At 40.9% G+C, this 24,149-nt stretch overlaps 1 protein-coding gene across 4 annotated transcripts in view; it reads left to right on the forward strand.

Annotated features, from left to right (window-relative positions):
- Window positions 1-24,149, forward strand: part of LOC111981685 (double C2-like domain-containing protein beta) — a 311,631-nt gene that overhangs the window by 225,810 nt on the left and 61,672 nt on the right. For all 4 annotated transcript variants that reach the window (XM_024013086.2, XM_070449338.1, XM_024013087.2 and 1 more), the window contains 2 exons: window positions 11,525-11,599; window positions 20,458-20,567. In XM_024013086.2, coding sequence (XP_023868854.1) covers window positions 11,525-11,599; window positions 20,458-20,567 — 185 coding nt within the window. The remainder of the gene's footprint in view (window positions 1-11,524; window positions 11,600-20,457; window positions 20,568-24,149) is intronic.

Below are 24,149 nucleotides of genomic sequence, written 5' to 3' on the forward strand. Positions count from 1 at the left end.
GCGTTGCATGGTCAGGGTGCCATTAAAGGAACGACTTATCACAGGTCTCAGACAAGTGGCTGTGACTGCTGATTCAGTGGAATGCCGTCACCAGTGTTTACGATTGAATATACTGTATTGCGGACGTGACTTGAGATAACAGAAACGATCAAGTCTCCCACATAAGTCTCTTGTGAAAGGGTCAGTACAACATTGGAATTCACCAAGTACAACTAGTCTATTTTGAAATCGACTGAGCAATATACAAATCTGCCCATTTGTTTAAACACTGATGAGATTGATTCTGAGTTCAATGAGTTGTATAGCATGTAGAAAGAACTGATTGTGAGGCAGTCAATAACCTTATTTACTCTGCCCTATCCTCATGAGTTTTGACTTCTTGAGCTCTATTAGGGGAACTGTTTCTCCCCTGCCTCAACTCCTGCACACCGACCCCTAAAACAGTTAATTAACGAATCATTAAACTTGGATATGTGGCTAAATGGATGTTTATTTGAACCTCCAGGCACCATAATAATTTTGTACTTTTTTATTGAAATTATACTAATTCTCATTATTTGTTTAGCCTTTGATGCAACAGTTATTTATATGTATGTGACTGACTGACTGAATTATATGAGCGGCACATTGTATCTCAAACTTTTCTTGTAAAACGGGATTTTGAAATTTCTATTGAAAAAGCTTTGCAAGGCCACCTTTTGACAAGCGCTAACAATGAGTTCCAAGGTCAACAATGTTTCAAACGTGTCAAACTTTCCAGCAACCCACCATGAAATACAAACTTACATTTCATTATGCCACACTTTTCATATTCCGTCTCGGTTATTATTTGTATGTGTTTCCAAACACCTATTTTTGCTTTATGTATTTTTTGTTTTAAAAAAGGTCAGACAATTTTCTCACTTTTCCACTCTCCCTTTCTTCTGTTTCTTCAAAGGCAAGCTGTGGTTATTATTTCTCTTGATTTCTAAGGTTAATGTTTTTTTTTCCTGTTCCTCTTCCTGCACCTTACTCTCTTGCATGCATTCCTCTCTCTCTGCATGGTCCTGGGGAACAGCTCCCCATCCCCAGGTATAAGAAGGTAAGGCACCGACTCACACTGTCCAAACCCTAACCAGCCTATAGCAATCAGAATATATGTCCATTTTTCTCATGTGGTGTGTTGACAAACCAAAACCAAACTCTAACCAGCCTACACCATCCCCAACCAACTCCCACTGGACCCTGTGGAATGGATAGCCCCTAATCAAATCCTTACTAAACCCTGACCAGCAGCCTAYACCAACCCAAACCAACTCCCAATGTCCCCTGTGGAGTGAACAATCCCTCACTAAACCCTAACTATCCTATACCAACCCCAACCAACTCTTTCCCACTATTGGCATCACATAATTGTCTAATACTCTTCTCACGCTCTCATACTATACTGTGCTGGCCTGGATATTTTTTTTTCACATTTTCCTTTTCAAGCACTGTTCCATTAACTACGGTGGATGTATAACCAGGCCAGTGCTGTAGAGCTCAGCTCGATTCAGTTGTGTGAAAAGGGTATAAGGACGGGACTTGACACAATGCCTGTGAGAGTCAGACTTTTAGCTTGGGTACGGCATGTTAAACCACCTGTGTAGATTTATTCCTTCTATATATTGTGGCACATTTCAGGTTTTACAAGTCATGGAGCATACCCTTGTTTCTGTGATTTCTGTAGAATAAGACCATTTCTGGAGGTGTAAAATACAGTGACATTACTTTTACTTAATTATCCAGAGCATGGTTGAATGATTATGCAACCTGAAAATCGTGAGCCAGGCACTTTTATCCTTCTGTGAGTTTTTAAAATCAGGGTTTTCAATTTCAGTCCAGACTGGGCCATTCCCAGCCTGCACATTTTTCTTCTAGCCCAACACTAACACGTCTGACTCAATTAAACAAATAATCAATAAACTGTTGAGTGCTTTGGTCCACAAGACTAGAAAAGTCAACCTAGTCTGATATTACTTGCCCAATGTCAGGGTTGTTCCTTTCCCTATTTGTGCTTGTGTAGATGTGGTATATAAAGTTAGTTTCAACCTTGAACTTCCCTCCCTATGTTGAATATTTGTTAAATGATCWTTGCCGCGTTGATTGACACCAAATATTTTGCTCTCATTTCATCCATCCAGACCTACAGTATAACTGGGAAATGTCAAAGTTAGCATATGGTGATATACATTAAGGACACCTGCTCTTTCCATGACATAGACTGACCAGGTGAATCCAGGTTAAAGCTATGATGCCTTATTGATGTACCTTGTTAAATCTACTTCAATCRGTGTAGATGAAGGGGAGGAAACAGGTTAAAGAAGGATTTTTAAGCCTTGAGACAATTGAAACATGGATTGTGTATGTGTGTCATTCAGAGGGTGAAGGGGCAAGACAAAGATTGAAATGCCTTTGAACTGGATATGGTAGTAGGTGCCAGGTACACCGGTTTGTGTCAAGAACTGCAACGCTGCTGGGGGGACTCAATATTAGGAAGGTGTTCCTAATATTTGACATACTCAGTGTATAGGCTCATGTATTTTTCCAAAGCAGTATGTTGGTGCTCATATTTCATTGATACTTTGATATGATATATTGATTGATGTGAGTATATGAGAGTATGGTGTATGTTTATTGATCGGAGTATGTGTATCCTCAGGTACAGTACCTGAAGGTCTTTTTACGTTAACTCTGAATCAACAGGTACAGTAGTGGAGCCATTCTAAAGTCGGTGTACATCCTACACTATTCTGTACGTACTAGCAGTATCATTCATAAAGTAATCAAGTAAAGAAAATGTTAGGATAACATCATCATGAGTCACATAACTAATTCCTCTATTTCTGTCTCTGAGCTGAAACCATAATTATGGTAGTCATGTGGCCGTAGTTCACTTTTTGCAGCTGCAATAAGGATAATAATTATTGGAATCAAGCGCAACAAAAAATGTGCTTTACTCCCTAGTTAGCCTCTGGTTTACTGGTCAGTTTTAATTGAATAACAGATCAATGTGAGAATGCTATATAAATGCATTATTTGTCGAGGAAACAAAATCCAATTTAAATACTGCCTTTGGCCTCACTGACAGCATTCACGCATTTTCATTTGTCTTGTTAAAGTAGACCTTTAGTCAGGGCCCTATGAAATGCAATGACATTAAAGGAGTAGTTCACTATTTTACAATATGATGTTAGATGGTTCCTCACCCTAAAAGTAGTCTATGGGCCAGGAGAAACTGTAATCTCTGGTTCAGGATTCTTTAAACAGCCATTACTAACTTCAGCTAACTTTAGCCACCCCTAGCTAAACATCTATGGAATTGATGGGGGCATGTGAGCATATATTTTTATTAAATGGCCGAATCACCTTTAAGTGGCATCATACCAAATATGGAGTAAATTTTTTTTTTACACACTCACATGCACCCATCACTTCCATTGATTTTTAGGCAGAAGTTAAGTTGATGTTTGTAATGGCTGTTTAAAGAGAACTGAAACATGGAATACAGTTTCCCCTACTTCCAGGGTGAGGAACCATCTAAAAAGAAGTTGTAAAATAGTGAACTATTCCTTTAATGTTGCATTGCATCAGACCTCTTCTGCAACAAGCTTCTTCTTTTATCCACAATAAACCTTACCGTTATCCGCCAGATATGTGCATAGAGTCTAAATAAGCCCTGTCCCAGAGGTTGAGCCAGGGCATTTCTCTGACGTTAAAGGGATACTTTGGGATTTTGACAATGCAGACCTTTATCTGCTACCCCAGAGTCAGATTAACTCGTGGATACCCTTTTTATGTCTCTGCGTGCATTTTGAAGGAAGTTGCTAACTAGCGCTAGGTTAATTGCTAACTAGCGTTAGTGCAATGACTGGAAGCCTATGGATATCTGCTAGCATGCTAGTAGATACCCACAGATGTCCAGTTATTGTGCTAACGCTAGTTAGCATAGGCTCGCAAAATTACCTCCAACTTCCTTCTTACTGGACACAGAGACATACAAATGGTATCCATGAGTTCCTCTGACTCTTGGGGAGTAGATAAAGGGCCTCATTGATAAAATCCCAAAGTATCCCTCTAACATTCATCGGTGAGGAATGCGATGCATCCATCACATATCCATCATGTCTTACTCTAATAATTCATCGTTGCCTCTCCCGTCACACTAAACACCCCCATCGATCTGAGGAAGACACCGGTGGAGGTAACTCCTCCCATCCCACAAGAGCTGCAAGATAAAGGTTGGCATACTTTGCAGAAGCTGCCTTTGGCTTCTTTGATAAATAAGTAACAGTGAACGTATTGAATGGTTCCTACATTTGAAATTTACCGAACTTCTGTTTACTTTTACAAAGATAAAGTCCACACACGCCACAGGCACGACACACAAATGCAGCATCGAGAGGAAATTGGTATGAACGACTATGTGCGGGGTGTGTGGATACACTGATGTACGGCGCCCATCTGCCTTTCATAACAGTCATTTCTCTTCTCCCTACCCCCTATCCTCCCATAATTGTGATCAACTGGCTATTCACTGGTGGCTTAGGCAATCACCATGGAGGGAGATGTAGATAGATACTATGTCAGCCTCTTCAATCAACTGTCATTTCTGAATGCTTTTTTTGTGCCATAGGAAGATATGAATAATATACATAGTAGGCAAGTCAAACCCATTTTCATGATTTCTGGAAGATCATCAAAATACATAAAACACATCACATTTTTGTACTCATTCAGCAGTTGGACAAAACTGCATTTTGAAGTATCCAAATCAATAATCAATATACAGAAACCGTTTCTGATATGTTGAAAACATAAAATATACTACCTACACATACAGTACATTTACAACAAAACTAGTCATATTACTTGTATTTTTTTAAATCAAGCACCTTATATACTGCATATGCACCAAGAACCATGTTGTTTTAACAAGTGGCAATTAATCACTCGTATCGATTAGGTGGAATCAGGTTGTATGCGCTGTTGAAACTAACACAACTAAAATATCACATGGAAACTACAAATATTGTTTAGTGGACAAACTGCTGAAGACAACCAGCTACATTTTGGATTGTTGCATTTTTCTTCAAGTGGGCCGCCAACACGGAAAGTTAAACGCAACACTATTTTGTTAATCACTGGTATCGATATCAATTTCAAATCAATAAAACAGGGGCCAAAGTTTAGGGTGTATGCGCTGTTTAAACTAACACTATTCAGAGGCTACACTGAATCTGACAATAATTGTTATATTACTCACTAGAAGAGAATTTGCTGTGGCCAGTCAATTAAATTCTAGAATGTCAGATGGAAGTTTTGGGTGGCTGCCGAAATGGGAAAGGAAACAAATCAGTTGCTTTGTTATTTAACTTAACTAATCACGACCCGCCATAGGACATCAACAGTGACAGGGTTTGGCTGTTATTTGAGTTATAGTTTTACTCTCAAATCCGTGCACTGGTGTGAAGCAAGTGACTTTTATACAGAGAGTGCCCCACATTATTCCTACCATTTGAGTTTGAAAATTATAGTAGAATTCTAATCTGTTTAAAAATCAATCAACATTTAAATTTAGGCTGATGTGTATGTTACCCACTCACAAATTCTTGGCACAATCACATATATTTCTTAATAGTTTAACCATTTACAGTTTAAAAATGCTCTTATGCACAATTTAATCGGGCGCTCTAGAAAGAGCTCCCTTAGTAGCTGTGCAGTAGGCCGTTCATTCACCCTGCCTAGATACAGTTGAAGTCGGAAGTTTACATACACTTAGGTTGGAGTCATTAAAACTTGTATTTCAACCACTCCACACACTTCTTGTTAACAAACTATAGTTTTGGCAAGTCGGTTAGGACATCTACTTTGTGCATGACACAAGTCATTTTTCCAACAATTGTTTACAGACAGATTATTTAACTTATAACTCACTGTATCACAATTCCAGTGGGTCAGAAGTTTACATACACAAAGTTGACTGTGCCTTTAAACAGCTTGGAAAATTCCAGAAAATTATGTCATGGCTTTAGAAGCTTCTGATAGACTAATTGACATCATTTGAGTCAATTGGAGGTGTACCTGTGGATGTATTTCAAGGTCTACCTTCAAACTCAGTGCGTCTTTGCTTGACATCATGGGAAAATCATAAGAAATCAGCCAAGACCTCAGAAAAAAGTGTAGACCTCCACAAGTCTGGTTCATGCTTGGGAGCAATTTCCAAATTCCTGAAGGTACCACATTCATCTGTACACACAATAGTACACAAGTATAAACACCATGAGACCACGCAGCCGTCATACCGCTCAGGAAGGAGACGTGTTCTGTCTCCAAGAGATTAATGTATTTTGGTGCAAAAAGTGCAAATCAATCCCAGAACAACAGCGAAGGACCTTGTGAAGATGCTGGAGGAAACGGGTACAAAAGTATCTATATCCACAGTAAAAAAAAGTCCTATATCGACATAACCTGAAAGGCCGCTCAGCAAGGAAGAAGCCACTGCTCCAAAACCGSCATAAGAAACCCAGACTACGGTTTGCAACTCCACATGGGGACAAAGATCGTACTTTTTGGAGAAATGTCCTCTGGTCTGATGAAACAAAAATAGAACTGTTTGGCCATAATGACCATCATTATGTTTGGAGGAAAAAGGGGGAGGCTTGCAAGCTGAAGAACACCATCCCAACCGTGAAGGACGGGGGTGGCAGCATCATGTTGTGGGGTTGCTTTGCTGCAGGAGGGACTGGTGCACTTCACAAAATAGATGGCATCATGAGATAGGAAAATCATGTGGATATATTGAAGCAACATCTCAAGACAACAGTCAGGAAGTTAAAGCTTGGTCGCAACTGGGTTTTCCAAATGGACAATGACACCAAGCATACTTCCAAAGTGGTGGCAAAATGGCATAAGGACAACAAAGTAAAGGTATTGGAGTGGCCATCACATAGCCCTGACCTCAATCCTATAGAAAATGTGTGGGCAGAACTGAAAAAGCGTGTGTGAACAAGGAGGCCTAMAAACCTGACTCCATTACACCAGCTCTGTCAGGAGGAATGGGCCAAAATGTACCCAACTTATTGTGGGAAGTTTGTGGAAGGCTACCCGAAACGTTTGACCCAAGTTAAACAATTTAAAGACAATGCTACCAAATACTAATTGAGTGTATGTAAACTTCCTTCCCACTTGGAATGTGATGAAATAAATAAAAGCTGAAATAAATCATACTCGTTACTATTATTCTGACATTTCACATTCTTGAAATAAAGTGGTGATCCTAACTGACCCAAGACAGGGAATTTTTACTAGGATTAAACGTCAGGAATTGTGAAAAACTGAGTTTAAATGTATTTGGCTAAAGTGTATGTAAACTTCCGACTTCAACTGTATAGCCTACTTCTTATCTTTAGTATAAAGAGACACAGACCAAAAAATTGTTATGTGAGTATATAAGTGTTTCAGCTTTGGTTGTAGTTGGTTATTCGATGATGGCCTCCGACTCTTCTTTTCTTAATGAAACAATTTTTCGAAATGTTAACGAGAGACATTCCATGGCTCAACTCGGACCATCATACATGGTGGACATCGTACATATCTTCCATAGTATCCTGTAGAACACTTAACCAGATGTCCAGGTATTTCAGACCAGGGCCACTGTCTGGTCCTTCCATAGCCTGATGGAACCAGCCTGATCTCATTTACATTCGGTTCCGGTCAGTCTGCTTGACAGGGCTAGTCCTTTTAGTAAAGAAGTGACTGGGCATAGGAGGTTGTAGCTGCATAGGGAGCTTTGGTCGAGTGTTACCTCAATCTGTATTTAATGCTTCCACCCGTACAGTGTAACAGTGCAGGACCACAGTATCAGTACCTCAAAGCTTCTATTTTCATCTATTGATCTATTGCTCCTCAGCGATGCAGCAGAGTTGAAGGAGCACATCTTGGCTCATCCCATCCAGATAGCTGTGCGCTTTACTTCGGGAAGAATCCACTCACCCAACCCTCAATTTACTCAATACATCAGCCTCGAGCTGCCTGTCAAAGGCAAAGTCGATATTTCATGCTTCCTGTAGACAGTTCTTTCCTATTGGATTCAGCCCAAGGACTGGTAGTGGTATCTACAAGAGACTGGTAGTGGTATCTACAAGAGACTAGTAGTGGTATCTACAGCAGAACACAGCATAGAAACATTTGGAGCAGTGGGGCCCAGAAGAGAACATGTTGGGAGTCTTTTTGATAGTTGGGCACAGTTCCAAAACAGATCATATCAATTCACATCTGTGGAACGGCTCTGAAGCCGCTCGCACAACGGAGCAATGCTGGCCCCGCTGCGCTATCAAAGAGAACATTCATCTGTGTTCCACACAAACATCTGACTCAACCTGGTGCTTTGTAGAAGAGATGAGACGCTGTTTGCTGTGAATGAAAGGAGGAGAGGCTCCAAGCGTAGAGAAGGGGTCCAGAGTACAGGCAGTAATGGAACTCCAGGCACAACAAACGACTGCTAAGAGCAGGCGACTTTGGAACAGAGAAAAACAACCTCCTCTGTCCTACAATAACTTTTCATAGTTAGATTTTGATGTGAAATTGGAATGTGACATGAAGTGCGTTCGTGACACACACAAATATATAAAAGGTTTTGAGGATGAGAAGATTCCTCACAAAAAAACAGAAAAATGTACTTTGCACTTTTTCACCCGACACTCGGCGGAGCAGAAAACTGTATATTACACACACACTCACAAGCACACACACACACACACTGCGTGAGGAACTTTCATCCCACACATGGCTGAGCAAATACATTTGGGAGATAGGATAGCACTGACGCAGACACATGCACATGCACATGCACGCACGCACCCACACACACAGTTAAACTTAACAGAAGGGGCACACACAGTTAAACTTAACAGAAGGGGCACACACAGTTAAACTTAACAGAAGGGGAGAGAGAAAACAAGTACAAGTGTGATTCAGCGGACAATGGGTGATTGCAAACAAGTCACAAGCAACTAAGAGTTACAAAAATATGTTTCTTGTAACTTCAAATATTGACGTTCATCAGACAATGCCATCGTACAAGGATGCCGAAGTAGTTGATACTGTACATCAATGGCGTTTGGTTGGTATAGGGAGATCTATAAAGATTCGCTTAGCATGGCAAGGTGAGTTGTTATGACTCACCAAAGAATTCATTGTTTTGTGAAGCCGGTATCAGTAGTAGAAAAGCAACAACTGCCAAGGCCTGAGTCTATTTAAATCAATTCATCCACTCTTTTATGGATGCTGTCTATCTCTGTGTTTGCCGTAGAGATTTCACTCCTTTGTTATCTCTTTTCAGGACATCCATATTCATTTGCAGTCGGCCACATCAAATAACTTTGCTGCAGGTAGCACTGTATTTTTATTTATTAAGGATCCCATTCTCTTCCTGCGGTCCAGCAACATTAAGGGAGATATATGCAATTAAAATATAACATGACATTACATTTCATAACACTTTTCACAACACATTAAGTATGTTCCCTCAGGCCACTACTCTAGTACCACATATCTACAATACAAAATCCATATGTACATGTGTCTAGATTGTCCTATACAGTTCATTCTAGTGTAAAAAAGCCAGAACACCTCAGCTGATATGAGAGATTAATGTTGAACATCTCCATTGCATTTTCATACAAAGTTTTCTCCCTGAAAGGTGAAACAAGATACATAGGTATCCGGCTATTCCCAAAACATATGTGCTAAAGTAAGTTCCCCCTGGCCCATTAGATATGACTCAACCTGAAGGACTGGAGGTGGTGTGCGCCCTACTTCCTCTGTTCTAATCAAAATGATCAATCCTAGCACACACCACAGAGAGTGGGTTACCTTTTGAAATGATCATTCTATTCATGTCATCCTGGTTGATCCCATTTGAAAAGAAAGCAAAGCCCAAGCATGTTCGAGACTGAGAAAGATGGTTGGGTATTGCAATTTTCTGAGGCCTTGTTTTTATACTCACCTTTTTGGACTGCATGCATGCCAATGAGGCATGTTGCATGTGTTATATGGATGGGAGCTAGAAGTCATATCCTATTCTGAGTAATCCTGTACGTTGTGCTTTACAGCACATACAACCAATCTTTTTTAGTTTGCAGAGAAGGAAAGATAACCTACCTATGATATTGCAGCTCCAATGTGCATTTATTGGCTGCTGATGAGCCAGACGTACCATTTATCTATAGGCTCATTTTCTTCCACACTTCCACAGCTACTAGTTGCCGTTTAAAGTGACAGTTCACATGTATAAAGGGTTCTCAGTGTTTCTCAACACCATTCAATCAAGCTCTCGCCCTCTCTCTCTAGCCAGGCCTTCATTGATTGGACCTGCAGCACCATGACCATGCCTGTCTGCAATATCATGCCATAGGGCTGAGGAAATCAAGTGTTTGAAAATGTGACTTTTGTTTTTGGCTCTGGTTTCATGAAAGCTGCAACCAAGCAATGTATCAGCAATATCCCTATTTGTAGATTTGTCAATAATACTGTCACAAAATAAACAGTTATCTCTCAAGTTAATTATTAATACAGAGTAATAATTGACAACGTGAGATAGGGGATCAAGATCACACTTAAACAAGCCATAGGCAGGCGATGACATTAAACCAACCTGCAGGACAAGTAATGTTGAGATGTGTCCTTCTGTTGAAATTACCTAGAAGTCAATCTGATTATGACGTTGTCTTTATGTCTCCCTTTCTATTCTTCCTATCTGGATAAGGGTTTGGCAGATTTTTTATCCTCTGATTCATGGAAGGAGACGATCACATGTATTGTGATTTATCTGCGTCCTTTCACTAACGGGGAGAGCTGACGATAGGCATAGAACATCAATCATCTTAACAGAAAAGAGGTGTCGGATGAGGAGCTCATTTATAGCGGATAAGCACATTCTGACAAAGTCATTTTGAGAGGATGATCCCAGTCTGAGCAGAATTATCCTTGTGCTGTTTTCCATACGATGGAAATAGTCCCCAGATGAATTCCTTAGGTACCATCTACACCTCTCATTGTCAGGTTGCAGAGTTGCTGTAGGCTACTTTGTGTGTTTGTTAATTACTTGATTTACTTACACGTAGAGTTCGGTCTCTGTCAACGCATTCTGAAATGTTTTTGTTTATGGAAAAGCATTCAAGTTATTTTGCCAGCCGTGGAACAGGTCTCACCTCTAGCCTTTCTAATTAGCTGACATGGCTATTGTTATTCTGAGGAGGTTGTGCACATGTCAGAAACAAAAGTCTTTGACTTAAATTGGATGTCAGGCATCCAGCATTGGCCTTGTGTGTCTGACATGTTTCAACAAGTTTTTTTGTTGTTGTGTTGGCTGGTGGATGTGTAGTTTTCATTTTAGTGTAGTCACATTTGGAAATATTATCATGAAGGTCTATGTTGTGATGCGCTGTCATACTACCTTGTGAACGGCCTCTCTTTCGACACCATCTGTCTGTCTCTCCCACAGGGGCTCAAACCCATGGACCACAACGGGCTCTCAGATCCATATGTCAAACTGCACCTACTGCCTGGGGCCAGTAAGGTACGTACCTGTCTTATTATACCTCAATCAATCAATCACATTTATTTGTAAAGCCCTTTTTACATCAGCCGATGTCACAAAGTGCTATACAGAAACCCAGCCTAAAACCCCAAACAGCACGCAATGCAGATGTAGAAGCACGGTGGCTAGAAAAAACTCCCTAGAAAGGAAGGAACCTAGGAAGAAACCTAGAGAGGAACCAGGCTCTGAGGGGTGACCAGTCCTCTTCTGGCTGTGCCCGGTGGAGATTATAACAGTACATGGCCAAGATGTTCAAACGTTCATAGATGACCAGCAGGGTCAAATAATAATAATCACAGTGGTTGTAGAGGGTGCAACAGGTCAGCACCTCAGGAGTAAATGTCAGTTGGCTTTTCATAGCCGATCGTTCAGAGTTAGAGACAGCAGGTGCGGTAGAGAGAGAGAGTCAAACTCATGTTTAAGGGACACTACGGGAGTTTAGGTCTAACTGTTTACCTCAAATGTTGTGGGATGGTGGCAGGTAGCCTGGTGGTTAAGAGCATYGGGTCAGTAACCGAAAGGTTGCAGGTTTGAATCCCCAAGCCGACCAGGTGAAAAACCCTGTCTATGTCCCCTTGAGCAAGGCACTGAACCCTAATTGCTCCAGGTTCGCCGTCAATAACGGCTGATCCCTGGCTCTCTACCCACTTTCCAAGGGTGTCTCGGGGGATTGCGATATGGGACAAATGTAAGCACCCCACCAATTATTATGGTTCATACACACCTATTATACAAGTAGGGCGATKCCAGCGTTATGGACGTTACATTTGCATGCAAATCACAACTTTAATGTCTCACAGAATGGACCAAAAAATATAAATACAAATTTTGATGTGTGTGTCTATAGTACCCCTTGTGGTGAGTGTATTTCCCCCAAAAAAGCTGACTTCTAAATAATTGCATGTTGAAGAAATAAAGCAAATACGATGTATTATGGATGTTACATTAAAGGGACATGTTTTTTGGAGGAACATAACATGAACAAAACATGCATAGCCATTTCGAAGGAAAGGCTTTGCTGAACACAAAAACAATCCTTTTGAAAAGATTTGCATTATTACTTTACAGGGGGATAAATCCCATTATGGATGTTACACCATCTAGTCTGAAATACACATTCAAATCTTAAAGATTTTTTGATCTAAAACTATCGTAACACATTTGCTGTCATTTTGTTTTTAAAATGTCAGCAGAAGGCATAGTACCTTGGGATTGTTTAATTACAGGTAGCCTGCAGCATATCACCCTGCATCCCACTGCCACTTCCAGATGCTGCTGGAAGTGGTGTTGGAGATCCAGTAGGGGGCACTCTTCCCCCTGGTCTAAGGAGATCCCAATGCCCTGGGGCAGTGAAGGGGACATTGTCCTGCGTAGGGTGCTGTCTTTCAGATGAGTGTCCTGAGTCTCTGTGGTCACTAAAGATCCCATGTCACTTATTATAAGAGTAAGAATAGGGGTGTTAACCCCAGTGTCCTGGCTAAACTCTCAATCAGGCCATCACACCATTATGGCCACATTCTCAGCTTCCAATTGGCTCATTCAGATATGATACATCTGTTATGGATTTCATGGACATCATAACGCTGAACAAAGATGCTCAAGAGCAACGGTATTACACATGGTCTTCTGTTGAGATAAGTCCATGTCCAAGCCCGTCTGTGTTGTCGTTCCAGTGATATGACACCGTTCAAAATGAATGGGAAAGATAAGCACCATATAATTTCCAGATTTACAGTACTTTTATCTTTTCCGTTCACTCGAGGCGCACATGTGATGTGGACTTACCTTGACATTAGGCTACTTTTGAAAACATCTGATAAACTTTGATTTTGGTGTAATGTCCCTTTAATAATCTAAATACAGTTATGCGTTAATGCATATGCTGTCATATCAGATGGTGTCATGTCTGATTATTGGAAATTACAGACACTATCATGCCCCGTTATAGAAGCTATGGATATATAGTTAACTGCCAAAATAAAAGAAACACCAACATAAAATGTTTTAATAGGGTGTTGGGCCACCACGAGCCGCCAGAACAGCTTCAATGCGCCTTGGCATAGATTCTACAAGTGTCTGGAGGGATGCAAAACCATTCTTCCAAGATAAATCCCATCATTTGGTGTTTTATTGATGGTGGTGGAAAACTCAGGCGCTGTTAATAAATTACCGTCTCCCAACCACGAAGGACTGTCGTCTAGTCATACTGTAATTCTTGTGCCACCTTGGTCTCCATGGGCTAGCCTTCTCTTGTGCCAACAATCCACTTAGCAGCTGCCAATAAGGGTTCTCTAAATCAGTCAGGCTGTCCCCAACTGTTCGGACATCTTGACCTCCGAGTGGACTCTCCATCAGACCATTATTAGGTAATTGATTGGGCTTGAAAGTCAAGCATATGGGCGCTGTTTCATTTGGGGGCCTGAAATTACACCACAAACATGGCAGCTGTGACTAGCCGCAGATGTTCCTCACTACTTGTTAAAGGTGGCCATCAAGTGGTCCAGACAGAGAGATGTGCCGCCAGAGAATTTCCCCCAGAATAACATTTGCTTGTGTCTGAGTTTGGTCTAGCGGTAAAATGCAGCCAACTCCGGACTGTGCATGCCTGTTGAGAAAACTGGGTTCATAATTTAAATCCCTGCGTTGACCTCCTCAGCTCACGAGGTCTGCACACCTCTCATCAGTCTCCCCCTTACTTAATAACTATATCCGTCCCAATAAAAGGATTACATTACATACAGAKTGGAATTCACTTCCCTTTTTTATCAAAACTTAAACCTTGCCTCAGCAATGGTGTYCAACTCTGGTCCCAGAGACCGCTAGATAGACACGGTGCTCTGGTTATTTGTGTGGGGTTTCAGATATGAATCAGCTGCTGCTTTGTTCTGGGGAACATTAATATGCGTCGACTCAGCACCAAATATTCATGCCAGTTAACCGATTAAATGCAACAGACATTGTTCTTCACTGTCCATTACTCACTACCACACACAATATCAGCTTGCTGTTTTGTTCAACTCAACACTGTTCCCTAGCAGAATGTGTGGGCTCGTGAAATCCACCACAGAGCAATGTGCTTCTCCAATCAATAAAGTGGAGGGAAGTGTAGCATAGTAATGAAACTCTGTGGTAGGAGTTGTTCCAGAACTTTCTATAAAGAGCACAATACAGTGTAAAAGCTATATAGCATCTTCCTGACAAGTCAACATATAAGCATTTTTCTTTTTTTTAAGGGTTTACCCATTGAGATTTATTGACGTTTTGTTATGTTACATATATGGTTTTTGGTGTTTGCCTTAAGCACTTATGCATTCATGCATTGCATTTTAAATGTTTTTAAGGTGCTGTTACAGTATGGTATGGTGTTTATGTTGTGCACTTAGACACATTTTTATATAAGCATTTCGAGTATTGATACAAATGTACTGTATCTCTTTGTACGTGCATGTCAGATTAAAGGTTAGGGATGAAAGGGAAAGAGGCATACAGAACTCTCTATTTTAATGAAATATCCAACCTCACTCTTATCACAAATGATTCGTGACCAGAGGCTGATGCTGCAGATGCAGGCATAGATATAGAACACAGAGATACTTCCTCTTGACAAGAGATGTAATGGCCATTGAATGTGTGATTCATCACTGTGGAATTCTATTCTTACTGTTCCATCCTGCATCGATCCCAGTCAGCAGCCATACAATGGCACTACTTTGCAGATTGTAGTGATAATCAAAGCCATGTATACTAAATATGTACACTACGTATGTGCTTGTCTTACCTACCTTAGTTGAATGCACTGATTGTAAGTTGCTGGTGATAACTAGCGAGTACAATCAGCATGCAGTGATCGCTATTGGTATATTTATTTAATTTGATGAATCGTCAAGGCACTGGTAGGCAGACAGGTTGATATATTGCTGGCTATTGTTCATGAATAAATGTGTCTCTCACATCATATGGTGATCAGTTATCTCCACAGGCTTTATTTTTCATCTGGCGCTAAGGAGGTGCAAGTGTCAAACACACCTTAGTTTGCAAATGTGTCATGTAAATACTGGCACACTGGCATTTTCCCACCCTAACGCCAGGTTTGGCAATTTACCTGTCTAACATCAGCTCACTTGCGCTGAGGTGGGAGGGGTGGCAATATTTGAGGTGTCCTTAAAAAGCAAGCGCAAAAGTGACAATTTCATTATTTTTTTATTTTTTTACCCCCTTTTCTCCCCAATTTTTGTGGTATCCAATCGCTAGTAATTACTATCTTGTCTCATCGCTACAACTCCCGTACGGGCTCGGGAGAGACGAAGGTCGAAAGCCATGCGTCCTCCAAAGCACAACCCAACCAAGCCGCACTGCTTCTTAACACAGCGCGCCTCCAACCCGGAAGCCAGCCACACCAATGTGTCGGAGGAAACACCGTGCACCCGCCCCCCTTGGTTAGCACGCACTGCACCCGGCCCGCCACAGGAGTCGCTGGAGCGCGATGAGACAAGGATATCCCTACCGGCCAAACCCTCCCTAACCCGGACGACGCTAGGCCAATTGTGCTTCGCCCCACGGACCTCCCGGTCGCGGCCGGCTGCGACAGAGCCTGGGCGCGAACCCAGAGACTCTGGTGGCACAGCTAGCGCTGCGATGCAGTGCTCTAGACCACTGCGCCACCCGGGAGGCGACAATTTCATTTTTACGACCCATAAAAAGCAGGTCTCAACGGTAACTCAGTTGAAAACGGCATGGATTTTGAGAGGGTATGTGCGGCCTATCTAGACATGACACACAGTGCCCATGCATGGAACGAGAGATGTGCCTTTTGTGCTGATGAATCTTGTATTTGGAAACGGAAAAAATAAGATTTGTTTCCCATCATGTAATTTAATTTGACTAAAAACCAAGGATAGCCTCCACTTAATCAAGGCTGGTTTAGCAGCATCGCATTGGTGTGTCTTTTTTATCCTGGCCATTAGCCAAGTAAGTAGCCTCTGAATAAAGGGTTTACTGAGATTACTCTGAGATATTTTGGATGTTTTTGCCCTCCATGCCTTTTCATTATTCACAATTCACACACCTGCATACTTCATTTTGCTTGTTCAAGTAGGTTATCCATCCCCATTTTCAAAGAGCGCCCCTCATCCGATTACCAAAGACACGCTACTCCAAACTATTCAGTCCTCCTATGATGCCATATCAACTGCAGAGATATATATTTTTCATCTGCCTCGCACAAAGGCAACAATACAATTGACAGGATGTTTATAATGTTATGCGTAAAGACATTTAGGACTACGCGTGCACCAAGTGCCATGGAACAAGAGAGGTGATTTATGATATCATGCTTCTAAGCCCATCCTAAAGTATTTAGAAATATTGTTGTTGTTTTAAACGGATTGCTTGTTTTCCTTTTCATATGATTAAAAACCAGGCCCTCCATACATAGGCTACCCTTACCCGACGATAATGAAGTCTGGTTTAACAGCAATGCGTTTTTTATCCTGGCCTTGCAAAGTAGCCTGTCCATAAAAGGTGTTTAAATGGTCTATTCGTCAGAGTGCCTTGAATTTAAAATATACTGCACATCCTAAAACACACACGCAAATGCTTGTTCAAGTATCCACACTCTAAAACCTAAGAGTGGATCTCTCCAGAGCGCCTCTCATCCGGTTACCAAAGACGTGCTCCTCCAAAYGTATTTAAATTATTCGGTCCTATAATGCAGTATCAACTTTAGGCTATATTTTGGCCGTCAACACTACACGAATACGCTATTGAACAAACACTGGATATTTTTTTTTTTTACTGTTGCTATTACTCGTTATTGTGGCCTATGCTATTTAATAAATGGTAGTCTCAACCCACAATCAACCAGGAGGAGAATATTCCTTGCCCCCAAACGAATTGGACTTGATGACTACACAAAGACCGTCAATAACCTACAGAACTTGAGACAAATACAGTATTAAGCCATGGAACGAGTTGATTGGCCAGTGAGTGGCCAAGCCCTTGTCGGTCAATTTCTTCAACAAATGATCAGGTCTATATAATTATCAAACATACATTAGTAATGGAAAAGAAACACAGTATTAAAATTAAAATGATCCTTTAGTAATACAATTGTAGGCAGAAGTTGGCACAAAGTACAGTATATGATGGCTCTCCCCAGGTTCTGCAAAATGTCTAAGACATCCTGTAACTAATAGCCTCTCCCAGTCCTCCTGGCTTGAGTTTCCCTGGCAACAACATTTGAATAAATCTAACCTCCCCCTGACAGCAGCAACCATCTTATCAGMAATTAAAGCTCAGAAGTGGGTTTGACCGAAACTTGACCTTTCATCACAAGTATAGGGTCATTACAAGGTGAACGTGTCCAAGCATCTTCTGACAGGTGGCTGTTTTCATCAGGTCTGCGGCAGCCTTGTGTTCTCAGAAAACCAGTCGTATTCTCAGAACCTCAGATAGCCAGGTGGGGCCCAGACAGGAGGAGTATGTATGAACGGAGGCGGTTTCCACCTTCTGATAATGTCTGAAGGGCACAACACTCAAAACAGGTGTTAATACACACACAGAGGTCTATTAGAAGAGGAGAGCTTACAGTTTATCATAACACAATTTAATTAACGCTTTAAAAGGATGAGGCCTTGGTTTAACCCTCATCACACCAACAACTTGTTTACTCATCAAAACCCAGCCCTTTCGCAACACTGTAAGCTATGACCCTCATAATTTGGGCTATGAAAATAGCTACAATATTACTGACACCATCCAGAACTATAGCACTATTTACCATTGCGTTAGGTTTGTTAAAATAGAGACCAACATGTCAGCCTCTAACGAACGAGGCACAGCCACTATCTTTATAGAGCGAAAACAAAGCACCACAGCGCCGTGATAGACGAATACAACAAGGGATCTTATTGTTCAAACTTTTTTTAATCAAACCCACTGGAATTAATAATTGCTTACTTACAGTGCCTTCAGAAAATATTCATACCCTTTGACTTATTCCACATTTTGTTGGGTTATAGCCTGAATATTTTTTCTCTCACACACAATAGTCAATAATGACAGTGAATACATGTTTTTATAAATTGTTGCTAATTAATTGACAATGAAATACAGAAATATCTCTTTTGCATAAGTATTCACAGCCCCGAGTCAATATTTTGTAAAGGCACCTTTCGAGGCGATTATRAGTCTCTAAGAGTTTTGCATACCTGGATTGTACAATGTTTGCCCATTTCCTTTTTTTTTTTTTACGTTTTTTTTTTCCTTCACCKTTATTTAACAAGGTAAGCTAGTTGAGAACAAGTTCGACAACTTTATTGTTGATCATTGCTAGACAGCCATGTTCAAGTCTTGCCATAGATTTTCAAGCCGATTTAAGTCAAAGCTGTATTTAAGTCGCTCAGGAACATCCAATGTCGTCTTGGTAAGCAACTCCAGTGTAGATATGGCCTTGTCTTTTAGGTTATTGTCCTGCTGAAAGGTGCATTCGTCTCCCAGTGTCTGTTGGAAAGCAGACTGAACTAGGTTTTCCTCTAGGATTTTGTCTTTGTTTATCGCTGTATTTTGTTTATTTGTATTCTAAAAAACTCACTAGTCCTTGCCGATGACAAGCATACCCATAACATGATGCAGCCACCATCATGCTTGAAAATATGAAGAGTGGTACTCAATGATGTGTTGTGTTGGATTTGCCCCAAACATAACTCTTTGTATACAGAACAAAAAGTGTATTTTCTTTGCCAATTTCTTTGCAGTATTACTTAAGTGCCTTTTTGCAAACAGGATGGATGATTTGGAATATTTTTTTTCTGTACAGGCTTCCTTTTCACTGTAATTTAGGTTAGTATTGTGTAGGAACTACAATGTTGTTTTTCCATAGTCTGTTTTCTCATATCAAAACCATTAAACTCTGTAACTGCCTCAAGGTGGAATCCCTGAGCAGTTTCCTTCCTCTCCGGCAACTGAGTTAGGAAGGACACCTGTATCTTTGTAGTGACTTGGTGTATTGATACACCATCCAAAACCTAATTAGTAACCACCATGCTCAAAGGGATATTCAGCGTCAGCTTTTACATTTTTACATATCTACCAATCGGTGCCATTTGTGAGGCATTGAAAATCCTCCCTGGTCTTTATGGTTGAATCTGTGCTTTAAATTCACTACTTGATTAAGAAACCTTACAAATAATTGTATTTGTGGGCTACAGAGATGGGATAGTCATTCAAAAATCATGTTAACCACTATTACTGAACACAGAATATGCAACTTCTTTCTGAAGGCACTCTATTAAACTCCCAGCATTTGTTGATATGCCTATTGTTTTGTTTAATTGCAATCTGGCATTTGTATTCTAGGTCTTAGAAATGCACAGCTTTGTCCTTATGTGTCGCTATTGTTGGATTCTGGTGTTGACAAAATCACCCGAGAATCGAGAACGTGTCCTCTATTCTCTGGGGATTTCGTCACCATCGTGCACAGAGACGTTGTTCACACCTCTAGGTTAACCTGAAAAGAAGACTGATAGAGATGAGACGAGAATCATTTCAATCTCCAGATTACATCTGAATTACAGATTAGAGCCTGATGGGGAGATGGTTGAGGAGCAGACATAGTAGGAAGGGTGGGACTTGGGGATTTAACCCTCTCTGTAGTCATGTTATGTGTTAGAGCCCAGAGCTCTGCACAGAAGACACGTAAACTGATAATGACTTCTGTTGTGCCCTATGTGTCATGGTCAGCCTATGATGGAGTGGAGGGCAAAGGTCAATACCTAATCGATCGATCTCTTTCTTGCTTGCTCGCTCTCTCTCTCTCTCTCTCACTCTCTCTCTGTCAGGCCAATAAACTTCGCACCAAGACCCTGCGCAACACCCTCAACCCTGTCTGGAGTGAGACCCTGACCTACTACGGCATCACCGATGAGGATATGGTCCGCAAAACACTCAGGTAACCTTCTCCCTCCACCACCTAATTTGAAAAAGAGCGACACCAACTGGAGGTGGTCTCGAAAGAGGAGCGTGTCATGACGTTACAGGCTATTGACTTTGTAATAGCAATGCTAATAGTGCTATGCTAGCAGTGGTACACAGCAGTAGTACACAGTGCAAAGGCAGGCTAATAGAAGTATCGCAACATAGGCTAGCAGTTATAGCAGTAAGGAATTAGAAGGGCTATAGTCCAAGTCGGTATTAGATAGAACGTTGAGGCCCTACCCGCCTTTGGGGGAAACAACCTGTGGTTACCTAGGTTACCCCATTGGCTCACAGCAAAAACTTATTTTCAAATGCAATTTTCTTGTCTGTCTGTTTTAGTCAATTACAAAACTACATTTAAGAAAAGTACAACATGTCTAAAGATTACTTTTCAACATTGCCTGCTCCTGAGCGTTCTCACTACTAAGAAAAATGTAACATTGTAGGGCTTCCCTCATGCCCCTTTTCATGTGAGTGAGTGCTAGCTAGCTACTGACCTGAACATTATGCTAGCGAAGACCAACGACACAAACAAACTAACTATTCAGCTACAAGTAGTGAGTGGAGTTACAAATGGACTATAATAAACAAGTTATATGTCTTAACTGTGATGAAATGTTTTCCACACACATAGTTACGTGTAGCCTACTTGGACACAATTTATGCGCGTTAGCACTCGCCAATGGCATTGATTGCATAGGGAAGACCGGGGCTAAATGTAACACGGGTCAGGTGTAACAGGTCGGCCTACATTATATTCACTGTATGATTTTGGTTGGCTGAGTGCCAGTGGAATGTTTTTTGGGGGGGACGTTCAAGTCATATGTTTCTAACGAGCAATAAAAACTAGCCTAATGTTTAGACTTTAGAGTTGAAGCCAGTCACTGATGTGGTAAACTTCTCAATGTTATTGGATGAATCCCGGAACATATTCCCGTCTGTGCTAGCGAAACAGTCCTGTAGCTTAGCATCCTACTTCCTGTTTGAGTTTTTGCTTGTGAGGAGAAGGCAGCAGGATAGAGTTATGGTCTGATTTGCCAAAGGGAAGGCGAGGGAAGGCCTTGTATGCATTTCTGTGTGTGGAGTAAAAGTGATCTAGAGTTTTGTCACCTTTAGTTGCACAGGTGACATGCTGGTAAAATTGAGGTAAAACAGATTTCCAATTCCCTGCATTAAAATCACCGGCCATGAGAAACTCCGCCTCTGGATGTGAAGCCGGTTGGATGTTCTGCCAAATTCTCTAAAACGACATTGGAGGCGGTTTATGGTCGAGAAATTAACATTAAATTCTCTGGCAACAGCTCTGTTGGAAATTCCAGTCAGCATGCCAATTGCACGCTCCCTCAMAACTTGAGACATCTGTGGCATTGTGTTGTGTGACAAAACTGCACATTTTAGAGTGGTCTTTTATTGTCCCCAGCACAAGGTGCACCTGTGTAATCATCATGCTGTTTAATCTCCTACCCCAGGTAGACTTCTGATTGGCTGACCAGGTCAAGTTCCAGAAGCAGAGGTGTGAAAAGTTAGAGGGCAGAGTGGCTGAAAACAATTGAGAGCCCATCCCCCAGCGCCTCTGCTCTCTGCAGAGTAATAAAGTCAGAGTTGAGAGCCTGGGTGACTAGAGTTAGAGGGTTTTGTACATAACGCCTAACCCCTAGCCTGCTTACCTTGGCATTCAATCAAATTGTTGCGAGTCATTTCAGGGATGCAAGCTGATGAATTGAATCCGATTTAGATTGACACCAAGGCCAAGATCGTGAAGAGGTCTCCACATTTTTCTAAGCCTATAAACAAAAGGAATCAGAAAAGTCCAATATTGCAGGCCTTAAAACTTCTTGACACTACAGGGGGTGCTGTTTCAACTTCGACATTTAGCGTTCCCAAATTAAACTGCCTCGTACTCAATTCTTGCTCGTACAATATGCATATTATTATTACTATTGGATAGAAAACAATCTCTAGTTTCTAAAACCGTTTGAATTATGTCTGTGGGTGGAACAGAACTCTTTCTGCAGCGAGATTCATGACAGGAACTGCGAAGGTCTAAAAACTAGACTCTGTTCTCAGATCAGTTTAAAGGTCTGTATGTGTCCTATGGGTCGACATGAACTGCACCCGCCTTCCCCTGGATGTCAGTAACCAATGAGAAGTGGAATGGTGTTTCTACGTATTTCTCAGAGCTTATAAAGCCCCAAGGAACGAAGTGCGCTCTCTTTTCGACTTCCGCCATTACGCAAAGCAAGACCTCAGGATAGCATTTTGAAACGCTCAGTTATCGGCCTTAGATATGTCCGTCTGTAATTTAATTCGATATAGGTGTTAGAAACATCATAACGAAGTTATTTTAAACCGAGTTATATCAGTTTATGCGAGTATATTGCTATTTTCGGAATTTCCTTAGTATTGCGTTTTGAGGATTTGGGCATGTTGTGGCCACATAGCTATTGTTAGCTGCTAATTCCGAAGTTGAAGACGACGTTTTACAACCAAGCAACGATTCTTTTGGACAAAGGACACCTTGCCCAAGATTCTGATGGAAGCTCGTCCAAAAGTAAGAACTATTTATGATGTTATTCCGTATTTATGTGGAAAAATGTAAAAGTGTTTGGTCGCCATTATTGCGGCACTGGTCTGGCTGTAACGCACACTGTATGTCTAGTAACGTTAATTTTAAAAATCTAACACAGCGATTGCATTAAGAACTAATTTATCTTTCATTAGCTGTCCAACTTGTATTTTTTTAGTCAAGTTTATGAATAGTTTTCGATTAGAATAGGTGCTAATCCAAGATGGCGCCGGACAAATTGCTCTATGTTTTGCCCACTATTCTCATTGTATAACCACGATTTGTGCCGCTAAATATGCACATTTTCGAACAAACTCTATATGCATTGTGTAATATGATGTTATAGGACTGTCATCTGAAGAATTCTGAGAAGGTTAGTGAAAAAATTAATATCTTTTGGTGACTTATACTAATCGCTATGTTTTTGCTTGAATCAATGCTGTTGTGATGTTTGCTATTGTGGTAAGCTAATATAACGTTATATTGTGTTTTCGCTGTAAAACACTTAGAAAATCTGAAATATTGTCTGGATTCACAAGATCTGTGTCTTTCAATTGCTGTACGCTGTGTATTTTTAAGAAATGTTTTATGATGAGTAATTAGGTAATACACGTTGCTCTCTGTAGTTATTCTAGTCGCTTTGGTGAGTTTTGTGATAGTGGCTGCAATGGTAAACTATGATTTATACCTGAAATATGCACATTTTTCTAACAAAACATATGTTATACAATAAATATGTTATCAGACTGTCATCTGATGAAGTTTTTTCTTGGTTAGTGGCTATTTATATCTTTATTTGGTCGAATTAGTGATGGCTACCTATGCAGGGAAAAATGGTGGACAAAAAAAAGTTGTGTCTTTTGCTATGGTGGTTAGCTAATAGAAATACATATTTTGTCTTCCCTGTAAAACATTTAAAAAATCGGAAATGATGGCTGGATTCACAAGATCTGTATCTTTCATYTGGTGTCTTGGACTTGTGATTTCATG

Source organism: Salvelinus sp. IW2-2015, linkage group LG20, assembly GCF_002910315.2.
Source record: "Salvelinus sp. IW2-2015 linkage group LG20, ASM291031v2, whole genome shotgun sequence".
NCBI classification, from domain to species: Eukaryota; Metazoa; Chordata; class Actinopteri; order Salmoniformes; family Salmonidae; genus Salvelinus; species Salvelinus sp. IW2-2015.